Source organism: Diceros bicornis, chromosome 19, assembly GCF_020826845.1.
Source record: "Diceros bicornis minor isolate mBicDic1 chromosome 19, mDicBic1.mat.cur, whole genome shotgun sequence".
Taxonomy (NCBI): domain Eukaryota; kingdom Metazoa; phylum Chordata; class Mammalia; order Perissodactyla; family Rhinocerotidae; genus Diceros; species Diceros bicornis.
The window spans coordinates 12,326,437-12,349,097 of NC_080758.1; the positions used below are offsets into that span (position 1 = coordinate 12,326,437).

Here is a 22,661-nt window from a genome sequence, read left to right on the forward strand (position 1 = left end):
GGGCAGTTAATCTGAATAGTCATTTGTTAAGAATGTTGCTTGTTTTGTTTTTATTGAGGTATAATTGACATATCACATTATATTAGTTTCAGGTGTACAGCATAATGATTCAAGATTTGTATATATAGCGAAGGGAATGTATTTTAATTGACGCTTGGACCAAGCCGCCTGCTCTCTTCCCCTTGCTCTGGACTTTGGGGCTGAGGTGGGTGGGTAGTGAGGACTGCTGACATTCTTTTATTATCTTCTTTTTGTCTCCAAATCCCCCAAAGAAAAGTAGCTGGAGCCTTGGTCCACTACTTTGAAAAAGTTGCCAAGACCAGACCGAGATCTGAGCGTTTCCAGTGGGCAGAGCGGTCAGCGGTGTCCTGTCTCTGAACATGGCTGTCGAGTGTTGAGACAGTGAACTCTTGGATCTGTAAAGATCTTTCTGATCACCACAGTGCTAGACCACAGATTGGGTATTTGAAGACCTGGTGGAATAGATTTTTTTTTAATTTATGGGTTTTCTAAAACTGCTGAATATTGCAGTTTTCCTCTAAGTCCTACAGCTACCCAAGGAATGTTGGTGTCCTAAAAACACAGAACCCAGTGTGGAAAATAGAGTTATGGCATTTGTAGGGTTTTAGAGCTGAAAGAGGTTTTAAAAAGAAAAAAACCCCCAAGGTTATACGCACTTTTTTGTTTTGTTTTGTTTTGTTTTAATGATTGCTTTGCATTCACCTCTTTTTTCCCTTCCCTTCTGTTTTCTGCAGTGAACACCTACCTCTTCATGATGCAAGCGCAAGGCATTCTGATTCGGGACAACATGAGAACAATAGGCGCTCAGGTCTATGAGCAGGTGGTTCGCAGTGCTTACGCCAAGAGGAACAGCAGCGTAAATGACTCAGGTATGTTTGTAGTAGAGGTGGTCTGATTAGGATGTCTCCTCCCAGGAGAGGTAAATTTGGTTTGAATAATTGTTTTTGATGGAAAAAAGTGCATTGTAAAGGTGGGAAAGTTTGGCTCTATCTTACCTTATTACTAAAAAAGAAAAGCTTGCAAAATGAATCCTTGTTTGTTTTGCTAATAATACCTTAAGGGTGTCTGCATGACTCCATTTTCGCTCCTAATACTTTTCAGGGAGGGGGAGGTAAGGAGTATCTTTCAGGACCCCGTTTTTCGGTGTAGTTGCCCCACTAGGCAGCTTAAGCATATATTAGGATACCAGCAAAATAGAAGCACCAAAAGCTGTTTCTGGAAATAATTTGATATTTGATTTCAAAAAAATGTATCCGTACAGCCAACAAGGAAAACAGAATTTGGTTGGACTTCTTTACACTTCTTTTATGGCTTAACTTAAAACTTGTTTTGTTAAATTGTTTTGTTGTCTTGTTTTTTTGAGTTACACGTGGTGGCGATAGTGGTGGTCATGATGGTCATGGTGGTGGTGGTCTTGGTGGTGGTGGTCTGTGGTATTTTCAAAGCTAGTCTGGCCCTGGTTGCCACACAGGAAGAGTTGCTCCAACTCTATTCTTCCTATTAGACTCTACTTGAATTTGTTCAGCCCAGTAGGACTTGTTTACCTTGTTGTTCATCAATGTTTTAGTTGAAACTTACCAAATTTCCATTTCATAATGATCGTGTAATTCAGGACAGTTTCTACAAAATATAGCTATAAAAGCGACTTCTGGAAGGTAAGTTTAATAGATCACCTATCTACCTCCCAGTAAATGGTGTGATATTCATCCTGTGGTTTAATTCCAGCTAGGTGGCTGAGTTTGGTGGTCAGACTCATTCAGCTTTGAAGAAAGCTTTTCAGACTGTTCAGCCAAACATGCAATGATGGGCACAAGAGTGAACATTTCTGCCTCAATCTTTAGAACCTTTACCTGTGGCTTTTATTATCTTATAAGCACTAATTATATAAAGAGGAAACAAGAACACAGAAGTTAGATGGCTTGCCTAACATTGTAAAAACTTTTTCCTGAATCATGGTTTTGACTTGAACTATTTTTATAAAAGACTGTCTGTGGCAAGTTCTTCACCTTTGAGGGAAAGCTGTCTTTTTTATGTCTCTCTTTTTAACTCTTCCAAAAATTGAACATAGGAACTATTTTCAAATGGTTAAATGGGACTGTCATGAGCCTTCTCCAGTCTGGCCCAGGATGGTTTTTATTTAAAAAGTAGATTCTGAAATTTCATCTTGCTTAAGCATTCATGATTTGCCTCTTACTGAAGACTAACATGCTTTCCTATGGTTTCTCACTGATTTCACTCAAGCCTAGTATTATAAAATACGTATATTTTTAAAAATATTCTTTCCTCCAAATCAGTCCTCTCTTCTGTGTAAGTTCTAAGATTGTCTGGGGCTCACTGTAGAATGTGAAATTGGTTTGCAGACATTGCAAATGAGAATTATTCTGTGGTGCTTGCCATCTCAAGGAAAGCATTGCCTCTCAAAGGGCAGTTAAATCCTTGAAAGAATTGACCACATCCTAATTTATTAGTCTGTCCTGCTGGCCAACTTAGCAGCAACAAAGGACCCTAGTTAGCAAAGCTTTGGTACTTCCTTTCTTCTTGCTTGCAAAGAGGAAGTGATTGACTTTTCAGGGATTTTTAGCCAAATTGTGGGGACAAATTGCCTGAGCTCTGAACCATACCTGGAAGGGGTCCCTGCAGTTCCTAAAGTCAAGGGAGAAGGCTGAGTACATTTTTGTTTCCTAATTCATTGTGTGTAGTGTTAGGTTTTGCAAATGATCCCCAGACACCTTGTCTCACTTGACTGGAATATGGCCGAGTCAGATAGGCAGGATCTTATGTTGCTTCCATTTTTCACATGTAGAACAGATAATCTTGGGGGAGTTGGAGTGGCTTGGTCGTGTGACTTTCCCTAAACCCTGCCAAAAACCTGCTTCTGGCTGTGTAACGAAACTAGGGAGTCCTCTGACTACCATTCCCGAGCTCTTTGCCCTTTATCACTCTGGATAAAGGAACATTTTTGCTGTCATGACGTTTATCGAGTCCAAGTGTTCATGCCTCTCCGAGGTTGGATGAAGTAGATAGAACTTCTGTCTTGGCGTTTGGCGAGGTAGTCTGTTCTCTCTCAGAAGTTAGAGGGGTACAAAGCAGTACTCCATCCCCCACCACTGCTGGTCTTGCAACACAGGAGCTCACTAGATTGAGGGATTGTTGTCCTTGAAAACAGCACAGAAGTGAGTTGCACCCTTGGAAGGCATATCCAGGGACCCATTATTATTTGACTTTGCATGAGTTTATTCTCAAATTACCATACTCCAAAATAGTTCTTCCTAGCATGCCTCTGGTTGGACTAGTTAACCATCCATTTTGTGTTTCATGTGTCTCTTTCCCTTATGAATAGGAAGTCTTTGCCATCGGGGGCTGTGTTTCTATGTGCTAGACACTTAACTTGCATTATCTCACGGAATCCTCACAAGAACTCAGGTAGCTGCTGTGTCCCCATTTTCGGGACAAAGGGGTGACTGTCTGACTCTGGTGCCCGCCCTCTGAACCCCGGCCGTGCCCTTGTGCCTCTGTCGTTTTTGTATCCCCAGCACCTGTACAACTGCCTAGCACATAGGAGGCACTCAGTAAATTATTTTTGAGTGTGAATGAATAGATTTAACAAGAAAACACATTTTAAGTGTTGTGACATAATTCTGAGATTCCTATCTTGATTGGCTTCTATGTTATTGGCACATCCTTGGCGGGTACCTGTGAAAAAGTAAATATTTCATTGGGAATGTGTCCAGTGAAAACCCACCATTTTTACTCATGTCAAAGCAGTTCTCTGCCTAGCACAGTTAAAGATGGTGTTCTTGGCCTAAAGCTGCTGAGATAGCCAGATGACCGCCACCTCTGACCCGGCCACTCCCACCCAGAGCTCTGTGGGCTTGATGAGAGTAGGCTGGACCGAGGTTGTCGACCAGCTCAGCTGCCCCACCCTGGAAACAGGGCTGTGGCACACACCCACATTCGAAGTCTGTCATTAGGCCAAGTGTCACTAAAAAGCTTAGTGTCACATTCAAGTAATGCTAGCTTTCTTTATCCTTGAAAGCTAAAGTGGTGATTGTCTAATAAGAGTGTTCTTTGGGGGATCAGGACCATGAGCCTGGAAATAGGTCTGAAGTAATGACCTGGAGAAGCTTCCTGTCAGTGAAAGCCATTGGTATGTGCGACTGTGAATCCTGCAGAACCTTCTATGAGCAATGAGGGGAAACGCTCAAAAGAATATTGGCATCAGAAGAGAATTCCCTGGGTTTTTCCAGTCCAGCCATTTAGTTTTATAGATGAGGGGAGTGGTTGAGTGGCCTGGCATTTCTCATTCTTAAATATGAATTTCCAGGTGCCATTCTACCTAGTAACTTTCAACCAGAGGGAGATTTCTTACCTCTATACACGCATGTACACGCACGTGCACACAGACCTCTGCACACTTACGGCCTCGTCCCCTTCTGGTCGCATACTCAGAAGAATGTGCTGTTGCCCACATCCTTCAAAACGGGGCTGTTCCATGGGCAAATAAAATGGATCAGGTCATTGCCAGATAGATGTTCTTGACCCTTTCTCTCTGGTTTTTAGATGCTCCGTCGGGAGTTGTCTTTAGGTCTCCTCTCCTGGCGGGTGGTCATCCTTTAAGCATGCTAATTGTTGAAGAAGGTGAATTCCTTTTTTTTTTTTTTTTTTGTGAGGAAGATCAGCCCTGAGCTAACATCTGATGCCAATCCTCCTCTTTTTGCTGAGGAAGACTGGCTAACATCCGTGCTCATCTTCCTCTACTTTATATGGGACGCCGCCACAGCATGGCCTGACAAGCGGTGCGCCGGTGCGTGGCAGGGATCCGAACCTGCGAACCCCGGGCCGCCGCAGCGGAGCACGTGAACTTAACTGCTACACCACCGGGCCCGTCCAGAAAGCGAATTCTTTATATCTCACAGATACTTGTCCCGAAGCCATCTTTCTAGTGTATATAAATTTCCACAGTCTTCAAGCAGAGAGGCAAGTGTTTGGTCTTTTTTCAAATGGCAGACGGGGCAAGTGGTGATTCTTCCTGGAGTCTGTTAGTCAGCACTTTCTAGTCCTTGCTCAGCTGGATTTGGAAAGTTAAGGGAGAAAGCAGAGTGTTGCCACCGCCTGAGTATTAGGGTGGCTGTGTCAACCTGAGTGCACACTGGAACCCCCCGGGGTGAGGAGGCTTTGAGAAATACCGGTGCCTGCACCCCACCCCTAGAGGTTTTTATTTAATTAGTCTGGGCTATAGCCTGGGCATTAGAGAATTTTTAAGAGCTTCCTAGATGATTCTAATGTGCAACCAAGGCTGCTGAACCGTGGCGTAAAGCAGAGGTGAATAAGCAGCCGTTTGAATCTGTAGGGAGGAAGGGCGTCTGTTGTTTTCCCATTTTATACACGTAAACGCAGCTGCCGCCACCTTTGTCCCCTCCTTCCCTCGCTGGAAGAACGCGTCCTGATTTGAAATAGATTAGAGTTAAATTAAAAAGGAAAACCATGACCATAGAAATTCGGCAAGCTGGTTTTTCCTTGTAGCAGTTCCCTCAGTCAGTAGGTACGGGCTTTAGAAGAGTAAGAAATGGATGTTTGGATCCCTGGGGCGAGTACGCAGTGCCATCCGCCCACCTCTGGGCGGCTGGAGGAGGAAAAAGACAGGGACCCCACAATAACCATGCACAATTTTACCAGGTCATGGAGCAATTAATTTCCTCTGCCTTTTTCACTTGTTTAAAAGTTTTCTCCTGCTGGTGAGAAAGTAGATTTTATTTAAATTTTTATCTAAAGAACTTAAAATTAGAAATGAAGAAATTAGGGGGTTTTTTCCCCCTAAGGTGTAGGGAAGGGTTATGGAGGACTTCCACTTAGGAGTTGTGTATTTGAGGGTTTTTAAAAAATATGACATTACTAATTTAGTCATCAGAAGGAAAAAATAAGTGATGTCTTGTTTTGTTGCATGCTCGTTGCTGCCTGGCTTATGTCAGTGTTTGAAGGAAGTAGAAAGGAATTTATTTGTGTCTTCAAACAGACCCCAAAAGTAGGCTGATTATGGTTATTAGAAAGCATCTTGTCTCCTCTCCCCGTGGTTTACTTCTCATTTCCTGTTCAGGTTGTAGCTGTGAAGCTTGGTTCTGTCATTGCCCAGAATTACTGTTCTCTTCTGTTTTTGTGGATTTGCTTATGAAAATGCTTATTATAATACCTCTGGGAATTTCTTTGCCTTCTAGGCAAATGTAATTACTGTGATGCGGTCTCTAACCAGCTTCTCCCTCCACACATGTGCACACTGCAGACACACACGTTTTCTAAAATAAAACATAAAAACCGTTAATTTTTACTTAATAGTTTTTTGTATTAAAATGTATATATATAATTAAGAAGCAGAAGCAGAATCATTCAGAGTAATAATTAGTATTGGAGGTTCTTAACACAGCTCTTTGAAGTGTTAATACCTTCAGAAAAGGATCAACTCAACGACAGGGTTGCATGTGTGAACTGAGGACTTGGGGCTAATTTCTGTATAAATGTCATTTACCTTTAGGGTTCATGCTGGCTTGGTTTATGTCTTTATATAAATGCAGGCTTAGTGTGTTTTGGGAAAGCTACAACTAAAAAGGACAGAAAGCATTCTGTTCCTTTCCTGCCCTGTTAAGAGACTTAAAATTCTCAAGTTGCCTCTCATTGAGTTTGTCCTCTGAGTACTTGTGGAGTAGGCAGCCACATGCCTGTATAAAAGGATTTACTGTATTAGTCATTTGATTCTTGGAAACCCTCTCATAGTGCTTTTTAAAAAATATCTGGTTGATGATTCCAGAATTCCAGGGTGCAAGTGAATTTGAATAGGAAGTTTTAATTTTCATAGAATCAGCATGAATCCAAAAGGATTGCTGAGAGAGATTTTAGTACTGTGAAAAAACAGCACAGTGTAGTGGAAAGATCACTAACCTGGAGTTTAGTCGGGTCTCTCTGTGCACTGGGCAAGCCTCTTTGTACGAGTTGTGTATATAGTGCCTCCGTGTCTTATCTGTGAAAAATAAGAAGTTGGAGTGCCCCCTTCCTATTCCGCTATTACAGTCCCCTAGGGAAAAGGCACCTGCTTCATACTTTTGTAACCCCACTAAAATGACAGTTAAGAGGCGTGTGTGTGCGTGCGTGTGTGTTTAATGGCATAAACTCTTAAGAATGAGGAGAACAAAAAAAGAGACCACAGCAAAAAATTGTGAAAGTGGGAAAGCAGATGGACTTAACAGACCCCAGAAAACTGACTGCTAATGTGGCAGCAGGGAAAGCCAGCAACACCCAGTTTTATCCCAGAACCCCCCAGAAGCTCAGGAATTAGCAATACAGGTACTTTTGGAGGTAAGAACAAAGGTGGCAGCTAAGATAAAGGTTGGCTGAAAGCTATTTAAAAAGCAGTCAGATACCCAGATCCCTTTCCCCATCCTGGCAAAGGACTGGAGCCTTGATAACCTCTAGAGATGGTACAGAGGGTCCCTCAACTTGGGGACACCTGGCACGGTTTAGGGTGCCCCTAGCCTATTTCTCAGACATGAGCAGTATAGAATCGTCATCATATAACTGTTGAAGATTGTCCTAACCCCGATGATCATATATGACTATTGGGAGGCGGGAGGATGGAAAGGGTGTGTGTGTGGTGGGGGCAGGGGAGGAAAAGGAGTGGAATCCTCATCCCCCATAGGGGAACGTCAGTAGATAAGACCTAAAACAGAAGAGTCAGGATGAACTGTATGCTGATGGAGGTAAATACTAAAATAGTTGGCTAAAAGAAGTGAGAATAGTTCCTTTAGTGAATAAGACATGGGAGTGGGGTGCTATTATTTTTTTTATTACATTGTAGAGTTATTTGACTGTAAACTGTCTGCATATAAAGCTGTAATACCAATAAGAATAGAAGCACTGGTTAAAATAGCATCATCTGGGGCCGGCCCGGTGGCATAGCGGTATAAGTGCACGCACTCCACTGCAGAGGCCCAGGGTTTGCAGGTTCGGATCCCGGGCGCACACCAATGCACTGCTTGTCAAGCCATGCTGTGGCGGCGTCCCAGATGAAGTAGAGGAAGATGGCTATGGATGTTAGCCTAGGGCCAATCTTCCTCAGCAAAAAGAGGAGGATTGGCATCAGTTATTAGCTCAGGGCTGATCTTCCTCACAAAAAATAAAATAGCGTCATCTGGTTAACATTCTTATTGATGGGTTCAACTCTTCGTCTTTTGTGAAGAGCTCGTCCAGAGTCCTGCTTCATGAAAGACAATATCTAAGAGAAATACTTCTTGGGTAGCATCTAAGAATACAGAATTGATTGCACATTCCAGTCTGAGTTGCCTGTTTCTTACCCCTCTAGATTATCCTCTTGACTTGAACCACAGTGAAACCTTCCTACAAACCACAACCTTTCTCCCTGAAGACTTCACCTACTTTGCAAACCATACCTGCCCCGAAAGGCTCCCTTCCATGAGTGAGTAGAACTCTCGCTTCTCTTCTTCTGCTTTTAAAATGGCTATGTCTTTTTGTTTGTTTAAAATAGAAGGGAGAGTGTTGTTGATCCCTCCATTTGTCTCCCTATCTAGAGAATATAAACATTTGCCTCCCTGCCGTTAGGAACAGGGGTCGGGAAAGTCACTTGTGTCCTTCACCCCTCTGCAAGGTGGCCTGTGTGCTTGGTGCTGGTTTCTACCCCAGTTTTTCACTCTTTCCTTTGTACACGCCCCCTCCTCTGTAACTTGGGCTCTTGCACATGCCCCCTCCTCTGTAACTTGGGCTCTTGCACACGCCCCCTCCTCTGTAACTTGGGCTCTGTTAGGATGTCCTAGAGAAGGTATAGGCAGCGGCTTTGTCCTTTAGTATAAATCTCACACTCATTATAACTTGTTTATATGAGGGAAGTTGTTTTCTCAGCAAAGTGCTGGTTAAATTCTCGGATCTTTTTCTGTTTTCTTTCTTGGGATTCCATGTAATCGAAAGCAATGACAGCAAACTGTTATACCTTTTCTGTACTTGCGAGCTGCTTCAACAGGTCCGCTTCTTAGTTTAAGTCAGAGATGGTGAGTGTCCTAAGTTGGACGTGACCAGTCAGAGCCACTGATGAATTAACTGAGACAGAGTGTCTCTGCTTGCCCTGGGAGCACACAGAGAGGGCTCCAGGCTCAGCCGTCTTTCTCCTTCCTCTGAGAGGTTCAGCTGCTGTTTTACTTAGTCTTAATTTCTTTCTACACCCCTGGCCGAAGCAGAACTCTAAAGTCTAATTTCTTGATTTGCTGCTGTACCCAGCAACAGTGATGAGCTGAGTGCTGTGAGTTGGGAAGCAGGGGAGGGGACTCCCATCCCTGTTAAAAACACAGTCAGCTGAAAAAGCATTGAGCTTCTCCAGAGAATAAAACTCTTGGACATAGGGAGAAGAATCTATCATTTTCTGGCCTCTTCATTCTTTTTTTTCCCTCTCTCTGTTCAGAGGGCCTGATAGACATAAACATGAGTGAAATCGGAATGGATTACATTCACGAACTCTTCTCCAAAGACCCAACCATCAAGCTCGGAGGTCACTGGAAGCCTTCTGATTGCGTGCCTCGATGGAAGGTAGGGTGTGAAGTCAGACCTGAAGTGCTGGGAAGCCCACCTGGGACTTGCCGTCCTTCCGAATCACCATGGGACTCACTGACTATGACGTTTCATAATTTGCACCCTACAACCTGATGCAGAGTATTTGCGTTTGGTGGAAACATTTTGGAGGAGTGAATTTCCCTAAGGACTCTTCTGTAGTCACAGAAATTTGCATCATTCCGATGACTGAGCAGAACCCTTTTGTCTTCCTTACAGGAATATTGGCTGAGCAAGGGGGGAGGGTTGGTAGATCTCTTGTGACACATTTGCAGAAGCCATCTTCACAAATTCAGCGCTTCTTGCCTAATTCGTCATTGTGACTATGAGTTTAGTGGAATAAACAGTGGCGTTAGCTAGCCTGACACTGAGAATTGTTTAGTGTTTTTCTGCACAACTGTAGTCAGGAGACACCAGCAGTGTGGATCAAGCTTATGACACCGGCTTAAGTCCATTCTTTCAACAAGTACTTATTAAAGTGCTTATTCTGTGCTAGCCCTGTGAGTTAACTGTGATGCAGCAATGATCAGAGCAGATCTGGAACGGATCGGTGTTTCCAACCCATCACTGGAATGTTAAATCAATTTTAATGACCAGCATTAAAAAGATAAATATATATGTGTTAAAGTGCATTGCACGTTGTAAGGGGAAGTCCTACTTTGTGAAGCACATTTTAGTTGTTTGTTTATATGTCTGTGGGTGTGTTTGTGTACTGGGTCACAGTGTAGAGTATATGGCTTCCTCTGGGCTGTGGTCTAGAATGAATTCATTCAGCAGGCCCACCGTGGACACGGTATGGTGCGTGTAAGAACAAGGTCCACTTACTTCCGAGGGTCGGCTTGCCAACTAGGTCTTCCTTTAGAGGAAGTTGAGGACAAGGCAGCCTCCCAGCTCTCCCCCACCGAGGGCTGGTCCCCGATGCTGCAGGAGTGTCCTGCTGCAAAGCAGTAGTTGAGGAGACTAACAGGGCGGCTTCTGCTGTGACCCCCTCCAGGTGGCGATCCTTATCCCCTTCCGGAACCGCCACGAGCACCTCCCGGTCCTCTTCAGACACCTGATCCCCATGCTTCAGCGCCAGCGCCTGCGGTTTGCATTTTATGTAATTGAGCAAGTGAGTGGTCCTTTCTTTCCTCTTTCTCTTCTGAGACAGCAGTTTAGAGGGCTTCAAGCTAATCCGTCTCTGGTCTGAAGAGCTAGTAAATCTTACAATCCAGCCACCCCGAGGTGGGAAGGGGAGCAAACAGTGCTCCTCTTCGAGGTGTTGTTCACTGCCGGCAGATTTGAGTCCAGGATGGAACTTTGTTTGCCCTTGAACAAAGGCCTCTTGTGTGGCGGTTTTACTGGAGCCGCTATGGGTGGTGTCTTTAGGCTCCAGACCCAGGATATTCTTCTTCAGATCAGGAGCTGCCAGTAGAAATGGCAGTGTTGTTCTTTCTTCCCTTTATGGGGCTGGGTTCTCTTCTGAATGCTGTTATATGGCTGAATGTCTGCCTTTACAACAGCCCTGGGAGAGGAGCTTGGGTTTATCATTATCACCCCTTTTATTTCTAAGAAAGTCGAGGCCAGAGGTCAAGTGACTTGTGAGTCGGAGATGAGCCGTGCTGGACCTCTCTCACTTCTGGCCCAGTGGTCTCTCCCAGATCAATAAGCTCTCCTTTAGGCAGGGCTGAGGTGGCGGAGATTTTACTTCAAGAGTCCTTTTACAAATAAAATTCTGGGGGCTGGCCGGGTGGCGCAAGCAGTTAAGTGAGCATGCTCCACTGTGGCGGCCCGGGGTTCGCCAGTTCGGATCCCAGGCACGTACTGACGCACTGCTTGGCAAGCCATGCTATGGCGGTGTCCCCTATAAAGTGGAAGAAGCTGGGCACCGATGTTAGCCCAGGGCCAGTCTTCCTCAGCAAAAAAAGACGAGGATTGGCAAATGTTAGCACAGGACTGATCTTCCTCACACAAAAAAAATAATAAAAAATAAATAAAGAATGTTCTGGGGGTTTGCCCTGTGGCCGAGTGGTTCAAGTTCTGCATGCTCTGCTTTGACGGCCTGGGTTCACAGGTTCAGATCCCAGGCTCGGACCTACACCACTTGTCAGCCATGCTGTGGAGGCATCCCACATAGAAAGTGGAGGAAGATTGGTGCAGATGTTAGCTCAGGACTGATCTTCCTCAAGCAAAAAAAAAAAGAGGATTGGCAGTGAATGTTAGCTCAGGGCGAATCTTCCTCACCAAAATAAATAAATAAAAAATGAACTTCTGCTCGTTTTAGGTTGGCACCCAACCCTTTAATCGGGCCATGCTTTTCAACGTCGGTTTCCAAGAAGCAATGAAGGACTTGGACTGGGACTGTCTCATTTTCCATGATGTGGATCATATACCAGAAAGTGATCGTAACTATTATGGATGTGGGCAGATGCCAAGGCACTTTGCAACTAAATTGGATAAGTACATGTATCTGTGAGTATCATTTCCTCTTAACTAAAGAGGTTAAATCTAAAAGGGTGGTGAGAGATGCAACAATGGCAAAATCCAATTAGCTGCAACCCAAATGTCCATCAGCTGATGGATGGATAAACAAAAGTGGTATGTCCATACAATGGAATACTGTTTGGCAATAAAAAGGCATGGAGTATTGACACATGCGACGACATGGATGAAGCTTGAAAACGTTATGCAAAGTGAAGGAAACTAGTTACAAAAGACCATGGATTGTGTGATTCCATTCATGTGAAATGTCCAGAGTAGACAAATCTGTAGAGACAGAGAGGAGAAGAGTGGTTGCATGGGGTTGAGTGGAATAGGGGAAGTGAGGAGTGACTGTTCATGAGTACAAGGCTTCTTTTTGGGGTGATGAAATGTATTAAAATTGGTTGTGGTCATGAATGCACAACTCTGTGAATATACTAAAAATCAGTGAATTATACACTTGAAGTGGGTGAATTATATGGTATGTCAGTAATGTCTCAATGAAGCTGTTATTAAAAAAATCAGTTAGAAAAAAATTCAGTTTTTTTCTGAGTGGTTGATGTATGTCAGTGTGAGGACACGATTTCAGATGGTTTGGGGCAGCAGCACAGAGAGATTGTTGTACTGAAGACAGTTCTCCAGGGAGATGGCCTATTCTGGAGAAGAATCACCCTTTAATGCACGGATGGTTGATGCTGTCTGTCTCCTTTTAGGCTTCCTTATGCTGAGTTCTTTGGCGGAGTGAGCGGCTTAACAGTGGAACAGTTTCGGAAAATCAATGGCTTTCCTAATGCTTTCTGGGGTTGGGGTGGAGAAGATGACGACCTGTGGAACAGGTACTCTCCTTCTTCCGGTGCCTTCTAGAAATGCTACCCTAGACTCTCCAGACTAGCACTATCCAATAGGAGTGTGATGCAAGCCACGTCTGTAATTTTAAATGTTCTAGGAGCCACATTTGAAAAGTTTAAAAAAAGAAAAAGATGAGATTAATTTTAATATATTGATAAAATATGTTAACATATTTATCACAATGTATCCAAAATAATATCATTTCAATATGTAATCAATATAAAATGTTGAGATAGTTTACATTTATTTTTTCTTACTAAATCTTAAACATCAGGCATGTATTTTACACTCATAGTACATTTTACTGAAACCTCCCCAAACCAGAGATCAAATATTAGTGATATGTGTACACAGATTTTCCATGCCATCAGATAAGGCTTGTATTATACAAGTTTGTGAATGGTCCTACGTGTGAGTAGTGTAGACTAATATTTTTACAGAGTAAATAAATAGTAACCTAGTAAGGAACAAATAAACAGAAGAATTTCCACCTTGTATCTGTTTACTTTCTAGCTTGGCTTTCAAAAAGAAAGTATGTATTGGTTGTTAATTACATTGGTTCTTAATTAATAAAGTAATATTTGCTGGTAAAAATTCAGGTGATAAGGAAGTGCATAAACCAAAGAGGGCTAGTCTCAATCCCCATCACTTTCCTATTTCATTCCCAGGAAGTAGCCGTTTTCACAAGCTGTTTCTTCCCATTCGTATGTGAACAACCCAGACACATCCCTTCTTCCCTCCCAACTGTGTTCATACAGAGAGAGCCACTTCGTTATTTTTAACAATTTCATAGTATTCCTTTACATAGATCCACGATAATTTATTTTAATCTCCTTCTATTGATGAACATTACTGTTTTAAGATTTTGAACATCGCTTGTTCATGTGTGAAAATATTTCTGTTGGTTAAATTCCTACTTGTGGAAATGCAGAGTCAGAAGTAAATGCACTTCTCAATTTTGATAGTTATTGCCAAATTTTTCTCCAAAAAAGATGGCAAAAGGATTCCGACCAGCGGTGCATTAGTGTGCCCATTTTCTTACATCACTGTCAACATTGGGTATAGACAACCTTTTAAACCTTTGCCACGTTTCGGCCGTTTAGTAGCCACACGTGGCTCGTGGCTGTTATGTTGGACAAAGCAGCTCCAGACAATCCTGTCTCAATCTGATAGGTAAAAATGGCATTTCATCCTTTTAATTTGGGTATCTTAGGAACCTAGTGAGGATGAACAGCTTGTCCATACACTTAACTGGTTTGACTGGACCTTGAGTCTAGTTGAGCTCTCCCAGGATGTAATTCTCCTCTCACGTTCTCCCCAGCTCAGCGGGGGTCCCTCAGCTGCAGGAGCTGTGGCTGGTTTTCCCCAGCAACCTGCACAATTCCAGGTGCACAGTAGGCATTCCATATGTGTTTGTCACGTGAGAGTGAGCACACATCTTCCTGTATCAAAATGAGAGCATAATTTGGATTCAACAGGAGGATGTGGAAATAATATCCTCCCACGGTTTTACAATATGAAAACGACCACAAATTTCACATAGATATCTAAAGTCTACCTCCTTGTATTAATTATTTCTTAGCGCCCTATCAAGTTTCCAGTAAATCCAGCTTGGGAAATCTTAGCTTTATCATATTAAGGGTAAATCCTAGATACCTCCACTAAAGTCTGCTTCCCTCATAGTGACTTTCCATAAATTGTGAAGTTTTACATCTAGATTGGAGGATGTCATATAAATCAGTTCATCTCCGTGGTGATGGGGAGGTGGGTGGAGACATAGGTTCTACCTAAGTAGGGAAAACACACTGCAGCTCTGACTTTGCCGACTTGCTTTGTATAGGCTGTGGGGGGAGAGGTGCTGTCACCAGTGAGACAGTATTTTTGGTAGGAGCCAAACAAGCTGGCCTGCTGGGGACACTTGTGTTGTGCCTGTCACTGAGAATCCACGTCAGACCTTACACTCGAGGATTTTGAATTCTTTTCTTTCTCAGAACTCTTTTCTATTGTAGACTTCTTTTCCAAAACCATGAATTTATCCATAGGGTAGGCAACTTGAATAATCAGATGCAGAAGAAGTTCTGTCGTTCACCGTGGGGCTTCTCACCCTTGGCGTAGGTTTGGTCACCTGTAGGACTTGATCATGTGGTCTCAAAGCCCCTTCTCTTTGTCTTGGACAGAGTACAGAACGCAGGCTATTCCGTGAGCAGGCCGGAAGGTGACACAGGGAAGTACAAGTCCATTCCTCATCACCATCGGGGAGAAGTCCAGTTTCTTGGAAGGTTGGTGCAGTTTATTTATTCCTCTTACAAATATCCTCTATACTTTGCATTTCCAGATGTCCCAGAACATCTTACAACCCCTCGTGTTACTCCACACCCCACTCCGAGGTCCTGTTCTGACAGCTGTTTTATAGTTCCTGTATATATATTTTAGTTTTTAATTTATTTTTTTATTTTTTTTAATATTTATTTATTTTATTTAGTGTGTGGGTGTGTGAGGAAGATCAGCCCTGAGCTGACATCTGCCAATCCTCCTCTTTTTGCTGAGGAAGACTGGCCCTGAGCTAACATCCTTGCCCATATTCCTCCACTTTTATATGGGACGCCGCCACAGCATGGCCTGACAAGCAGTGTGTGGGTGCCTGCCCAGGATCCGAACCCGGGCCGCCGCAGCGGAGCGCGTGCACTTAACCGCTACGCCACGGGGCCGGCCCCTATATATTTTAATTTAACCGTGAGGCAAACTTTGGGAGTGAAATCAGACTATTGGTGAAAAATTTGATAGTAAGATGTTTTAAGGAAATCACTCATTCTATGTCTTAACCGTTGTAGTCTCTTCTGTAGCCTTCAGGGAGTTGGAGAAAAATCCACTGGAATAAAGGTCTCTGTGTAACATGCAGTGCGTGACAGCAGAGGCAGCCGCCTTTCTGCAGGCTCCGGTTCTGGAGTGGTGTCCCTGGGCTTCTGTGTGTGTGGTTGCTGTTGCTTTATTACCCTCTTTACTGTCAATAGGGAAATTCCAGATTGGACTACGCGGGGCCTGTGGACGGAGTGACACCTCTGCATTTTCAGGAGTGGCTCTTTTTGTCTGTTGTTAATTGGAGGGAGGATTGTTCTCTAGACAGCCGATTCTGATTGCGTGAACTTTGTGTTGGTGGGAGGGAGAGGGCACAGAATACAGACTCTGATCTTTCTTGTCTGATATGTTTTTAATATCTCGCCTCCCACTTCCCCACTCTGTGGCTTTGGGGAACAGCCTTATGTTTGACATAAGGCCATTTAACATCGTGAACCTTGGTTTCCCCATTTGCTTACGAGGCGGGTGCATTAAATGTAATAATGTAGTAAATAAAGCACGTGGCATGAAACAGGAGGTGTTGCTAATAATAATAACAACATGTTTATCGTGGAGAAGCTGACCGCCCTGGGTTATGGGTTGTGTCCCCTCCTGGTCTGCCTGTCTGTCCTCTGTCGTGAGGAGCTGGCACCCTCGCTCAGGCCTCCCCATTCTCTGCTTACGCAGGTATGCTCTGCTGAGGAAGTCCAAGGAGCGGCAAGGGCTGGACGGCCTCAACAACTTGAACTACTTTGCGAACATCACGTACGACGCCTTGTATAAAAACATTACCGTCAACTTGACACCCGAGCTGGCTCAGGTGACCGAGTACTGAGATGAGGGGAGAATATGTTTGCTTTACCCACCGCCACCAAGAAAGCGACCTGATGAGATGTCTCGGGGCTCCACCCGGAAGAGAGGAGACATGCGGCATCTAATGAAGGATCACAGGGTCAAGGAACAAACGTGAGCAGAGCACACGCACAAACGCCTTCACGTTCCGACCCGCCGGGAGGAGGGAGCGAGCTTGGGACGGCCTTCATCAGGACGGACTTTCTATTTCCACGAGACAGACGTCTGTCCTGCTGCTCTTCTCCCCGTCTCCTACCCCACCGTCCCCTCTCAGCCACAATCCAGAGCCGGGACTGTGAGCTGCCGCGGAGCCTGTTCCTGCGAATGGCCTTTGGAGCAAAGAGGCAAACCCACCCCAGGGCAGCTGAGTCTTAGGAAGAGCAGATGCAACTCCACACACCGTTCTTCTACGTCTCTGCTGTTCTCCTTGGTTTCATTTTTTTTTAAAAATTACCTGCTTCGGGTGGGGATGGAGGGTGGAGGGGAGGGACTGGGGAAGATAAGTAGACATATAACAATCACTTCTTGAAGAAGTATAATTGTAAATAAGCCATGTAAAATGCCTTTTTTAAATTTAATTTTATAGCTGGCTCCAATTCAAACTGAGGATTTATACATTAGATCACTTATTTGGTTGGCACGTGCGGGAACTCAGTTAAAATGCAGTGGAAGATCTCATCTCCCAGATGGCTGTCGCTTTGGGAGGGAGTGGATATAGAGCACTTCCCGAAAAGAACAAAAGCGTCCAGTCTTTGTCACTGGTCACTAACTGCTTCTGCCCCTCCTCCCCCGAAAGTCTTGCTCGTGACCTTGCTCTGGATTCTCTCTTCCCTGCGGGGCGTGTGCTCTCGTGTCCTGCTGTTTTGCTAACAGGAGGCTGCTGCTGTAGAGCGGGGCTCTGCACGCCCCTGCTCCCCGGGCTTTATTTCTTGTCCTTTCATCATAAAGAGAGAGGGTGGGTGTTGGTTTTTCCTTCTTCTTTCTTTCTTTTTCTTTTTTTCTCTTATGGAACTTGGCCACAATTTCTGAAACCTGTGCCTAAATTACCGACTAGCTTCAGTGATTCCTCTGAATATTTCCCTTTCGGTTTCTGGAAAGATTCTTTGTCCACGTTGTTAACTAGGACATAGAGCTGAAGAGCCTTGAATTATGAAGAACTCAGCGGGAGGGCAGGTGACACTCGTGTTCTGTGGGTCAGTGGGATCCAGGTTAGACCAATCAGAGCTTCAGGGTTAGACCACCGAGGGAGAACCCGAGCGCTCTCAGCCCCGTGTGCTCTCTGAAGTCAGATTCTAAATTGTGTTTGAGTCTGTGCCTCTATTTTCCCCTGAACCAGATCCCTCAACTCATAGCCCCAGTTGGCTTTTGCAGAATTCTGAAAAATGCCAGTTTGTCCCTCCTTTTCCGTAAAACATATTTATACATGGTGATTAGGAGTACTTGCTGAAGAGTACTTCATATTTTTTTCAATTGCCTTGTTTGCCTTCAACTTCCTTAATTTTCATGGTTTACATGGATGTGTGTGTAGGGGGTATATTTGTGTACATACGTGTGGGTTGGGATTTTTTCCGTTGCATGTGTGGGTTCCATGGACATATGATCCCCACAAGCCGTGGGAGTGATTGGCCAGGCCTTGTTTTTCGTTCGTGTTTTTGTTCTTTTGAAGAATAGAGTGGTATTTAGAAAATAAAAATGCATTGCAAAGCTCTTATCGGCTCGTATGAGAGAGCAGGCTCCTGCCCTTGAAAATGCTGGTAAGTCGTATCATATGTTTTAAAAGTTTTGAGCATTTCATGCTTTAAAATACTTTCACGAGGGAACTTGACACACAGAAGTTCATTTGGTTTTTTTTTGATGTATGGTGCATAGCAATAAAGATTCTTCCCCTTTTCTCCCCCGCCCCGCACCCCCAGGCCTCTGTGCTGGCCACTGCTCTCCCTGCTCTTCTCCTTCTCCTCTTTTTCTCTCTTGTCACTGAAGGCTGTGAGCTGCTTTCAGTGTGACAAAACCATGGTGTCACTTGGAAGAATTTGCCAGGACAGACTGATTCTTGGTTAAGGATGATGTGTGTTTTCGTGGCAGTGCTGTAAAATGATCCTGTGGGAAGCTTTTTCATTAACATATTTACCACCGAGAACAAAATGTTGGCAAAAGGCTAACACCTGATTTTAAAAAGATGGTCCTGGGAGGACAGAGGGAAGGGTCTCTCTTCATTGCTTGAAGTAGGGTCACTTCAGTTAGCTTGCAATCATGTGTAAGTTTATTAGTGTGCAGTCTTACTGCGCACTGTTACTCATTTATCCACTGAGTATTGTGTGGGAAACGTAAAAAAAAACATACAGCTGCCCGCTGTTAATGGTGTGAAATTCTCACGTTAAAAAAAAAAAGACCAATAAGAACCAAATGTGACCTTGTGCATATTTTGGCAGCTGAAGTTCTTTGAGGCTACTGATAGGTGACCCCTTAAATGAGTCTTGTCTTTGCAGCGTGCAGGGAAAGGTTTTGCCTTTCACGCTGTTTTTTGGGGGGTGGGGCGGGGGTAGTTATTTGCAAAAAGAATCATTTTGACATTATAGGGACTCTCGTTACAGCTCCTACCACAGACGTTAATAGCTGAGCAACAGCCACATGTGTCGATTGTATCCACTCACCGGTGACGATGGCATTGAGCGTAGCTAGCTGCTTTCCATCACTACATTTTTTTGAGCTTGCTCTTATGTTTTAAGAGGTGCCAGGGGTACATTTTTGCACTGAAATCTAAAGATGTTTTAAAAAAACACTTTTCACAAAAATAGTCCTTTGTCATTACATTATTTACTCATGTGTTTGTACATTTTTGTATGTTAATTTATGAATGATTTTTTCAGTAAAAAATACATATTCAAGAACCAAACCTTGGTGGTCGTCTCTTTGTCTTGGACAGTGGGCTTTCAGGGGTGGGGGGCTGTCTTTCCTCCCCCTTGGGAATTCAGCTCCTGTGTGTTCCTTCTAGTGACTTGGCTTCCACTTTGCTTGGCTGACCTCTGGGTGCTCCTGAGGGAGATTCTGCCCGCAAGACCCCTGCACCCAGGCCCTTCAGTGAAGACTCAGCCGATGTAGCAAAAGCACCGAACCCACTTGCTGTCCAGACATCCTCCCGCACTTGGTTTTCATTCAAGAATTGACTCTGGTGATGCCCATCAAGTCCAATGATTCCCCTGGGCAAGGGGAGGTGGCGGAGGGGGGGGCGGGGTGGTCCATGGAGCCTGGCTCCAGAAGGTCCTCTGGGGCCAGTCCTGAGTTTGCTGTCTGCCTGATTCTGTTCGGAGATGGCAATCGTTAACTTCTATTTGTTGGATATTGACCAGTCACTAATATTTGAGTGTGCAGTTCTGTGCCCCGGTGCTAAGGCTATAATGATTAGCAGAATAAGACAGGTCAGTGGCCTCATCAAGCTTACTGTCCTTTTCTCTCCCCGCCCCAGGTGGAGGGTATGATTAAAACTACAACCAAGGCAAGTGCTATAGAGATACCCATAGGCACAAGTGCGTGGTGCGGAAGGTGTCGCTGACAGGCGTTGGGTGAGCTGCAGGAACAGCAAGCCAGTGCTGCTGAAAGAGGGCAAAGGCGGGCAGCACTGTGAGGCTGGGGAGATGGATGGGGGCAGACCATGCGGTGCAGGGCCTTGTGGGCCTGGGTAAGGAGTTTGGATTTTATACTTAGAGCAACAGGTTCAAGCGTTTCCAGCAGCTAGGGCTGTGTGCGATGTGATTAGACAGTAATCTTGGTAGATGGCTCCAGCTGCAGGGAGAATGGGGGGTTGTAGAGAAGCAAAGGAGAAGTAGGAGGACCAGTTGAGTGCAGTCAAGTTGGGGGGTGGGTGCGGTATGCAGGAGAGGAGATGGAGGGCGGCTGGTATGGAGGAGAGGAGATGGAGGGCGGCTGGTATGGAGGAGAGGAGATGGAGGGCGGCTGGTATGGAGGAGAGGAGATGGAGGGCGGCTGGTATGGAGGAGAGGAGATGGAGGGCGGCTGGTATGGAGGAGAGGAGATGGAGGGAGGCTGGTATTCAGGAGAGGAGATGGAGGGATACCTGCGTGGAGGAGAGGAGACAGAGGGATGCAACGTGGGTGAGAGGAGATGGAGGGCGGCTGGTATGCAGGAGAGGAGATGGAGAGCGGCTAGCATGGAGGAGAGGAGATGGAGGGATGCTGAGAGGTAATACAGGACCTGGACGTGGACTGCTGTTGGGATGGAGGAGTCCACTGAGCTGCTGGCTTCTCTACTGGCTTGGATGGCAAGGCCGTTCCCTGAGACGGGGGCGCTGGAATTGGACCAGGTTCATGAGGAAGATCATGAGATCAGGTGTGAGTGAGTTGAGTTCAGGGGGTTTCGAGACAGCCAAGCAGAAATGGCAAATAGGCAGTTGTACGTATTCTGGTTTGGCGACACAAACGATTGGGACCACTGGTGGATTTGTGAGTCTCCAGGTGTAGGAGGTAAGTGAAGAACTATGAGTGGATGAGATTGCTTCGAGATTGAGTAGAGCAGGAAGCAGAGGGAGAAGAGAAAGTGGCCTTGGCCTAAGCCTCTAAGAGCTTTGTTAAAACAGTGGAGAAGAACAGGATGAGAGCAAGGCAGGCAGGAAGAGTGGTGGGAGGAGGGCGGGAGTGGAGAGGACAGGCACGTCAAGGGGAGAGATGTTCAAGGGAGTGTCAACAGCACTGAATGCAGCAAAGAAGTGATACAAGACGAAGAGGGAGAACTAATGATTAGCAAGGGGGAGGACATTGGTCATGTGGCAGGAGCCGTTTTGCGGAACTGGGGGGATCGGGACACACAGGAGCAGGCTGAGAAAGGAGGGAATGAGGCAGCAGTGAGGGCCGGCGTCTCTTGACTTGCACGTGAAGGGGTGAAGAGAAGGCTGGAAGCTGGGAAAGCATGTGGGGCTCAGAGAGGGTTTTGACTTTGGTTTTCCAACAAGGGAAAGCCGAGTGTGTTTTTGAACCATAGGGAGATGTCCACCCGAGAAAGAAAGCTGAGTATACAAGAGACGAGGGATAATCCAGCAGGAATGTTCCTGAACTAGTGGCAGGGGAGGAGACTCAAAAAAAAGAAAAAACTCAGTGGGAATTAGGAGCCCTTCGTATGCCATCTCTCGTTGGCAAACACCCCGTGAAGACCCGTGTTGCTGCTAAAAAGGTCGTGGATCCCTTCCAGCAAGTCGCCAGAATTGGAATTCAGCAGAATCGATTCCTGTACTACCACTATCTTCCTACTCAAAATTTTTTTAATTTGGGGCAAGTCCAGTCGTAAAAACAGTAATTCCCATTTATTGAGGGCTTGTTCTGTGCCAGGGGCTGTGCTAATTAAGCACATTGTACACAATTAGTCATCAATCCTGCAAGATAGACGTTGCTTCTTTTTCTAGAGTAGAGGTTGCTCAACCTCGGCCCTTGACATTTGGGGCGGGATAGTTCTTTGTACGGGGAGGGGGCGCGGGGGGTGTTGCCGGCCTCTGGGCACTGTGGGATGTTGAGCAGCACCCTTGGCCTCCACGCTGTGAAGGCCAGTAGCAGCACCCCCTCCTCCCCAGCTGTGACAGTCAAGAATGTCACCAGACATTGCCAAATGACCCTGGGGAGAGCAAAATCGCTAGGGTTGGGAACCGCTGCCCCAGAGCTAGGGAACAGAAGCCACCACTTGCCTGAGGTCACAAAGCTGGCACATGGAGCCAGCCAGGATCCGAACACCAGGTCGCTTTTCCCCAAGGTAAGTGCTCTGAACCCATAAGCCGCTTCTGATCCAAATTCTCTTTTGCATCTGTGCTCTTAAGAGCTTTTGTTCACAGACGCAGTTCACAAATATTTTTATTATAAAAGTAAGACATGAGTACATGCTTGCTGAAAAAAACTTCTAGATCTCTCTCCCTTTAATGTTGGCGGTGTGGCTGGTGTCTTTGTCTATGCCTGTATCTATGTACCTGCGTGTATGTATAGGGAGATCAAGACGTGTACCTTTTAGAAAACATGAATTGTCTTGTTATTCCTTTTGTTTTTTTGTCT

The 22,661-nt window shown here is 45.1% G+C and overlaps 1 protein-coding gene across 2 annotated transcripts in view; it reads left to right on the forward strand.

The window, feature by feature from the left end:
* Window positions 1-17,507, forward strand: part of B4GALT5 (beta-1,4-galactosyltransferase 5) — a 67,481-nt gene extending 49,974 nt beyond the window's left edge. The window contains exons 2-9 of one of the 2 annotated variants that reach the window (XM_058562493.1): window positions 756-890; window positions 8,369-8,482; window positions 9,476-9,600; window positions 10,616-10,732; window positions 11,885-12,072; window positions 12,795-12,917; window positions 15,108-15,209; window positions 16,453-17,507. In XM_058562493.1, the coding sequence (XP_058418476.1) occupies window positions 756-890; window positions 8,369-8,482; window positions 9,476-9,600; window positions 10,616-10,732; window positions 11,885-12,072; window positions 12,795-12,917; window positions 15,108-15,209; window positions 16,453-16,600 (1,052 nt within the window). In that variant the 3' untranslated portion in view covers window positions 16,601-17,507. The remainder of the gene's footprint in view (window positions 1-755; window positions 891-8,368; window positions 8,483-9,475; window positions 9,601-10,615; window positions 10,733-11,884; window positions 12,073-12,794; window positions 12,918-15,107; window positions 15,210-16,452) is intronic. The other variant, XM_058562494.1, reaches the window with a different exon arrangement.
* The last annotated feature ends 5,154 nt before the right edge of the window (window positions 17,508-22,661 follow it).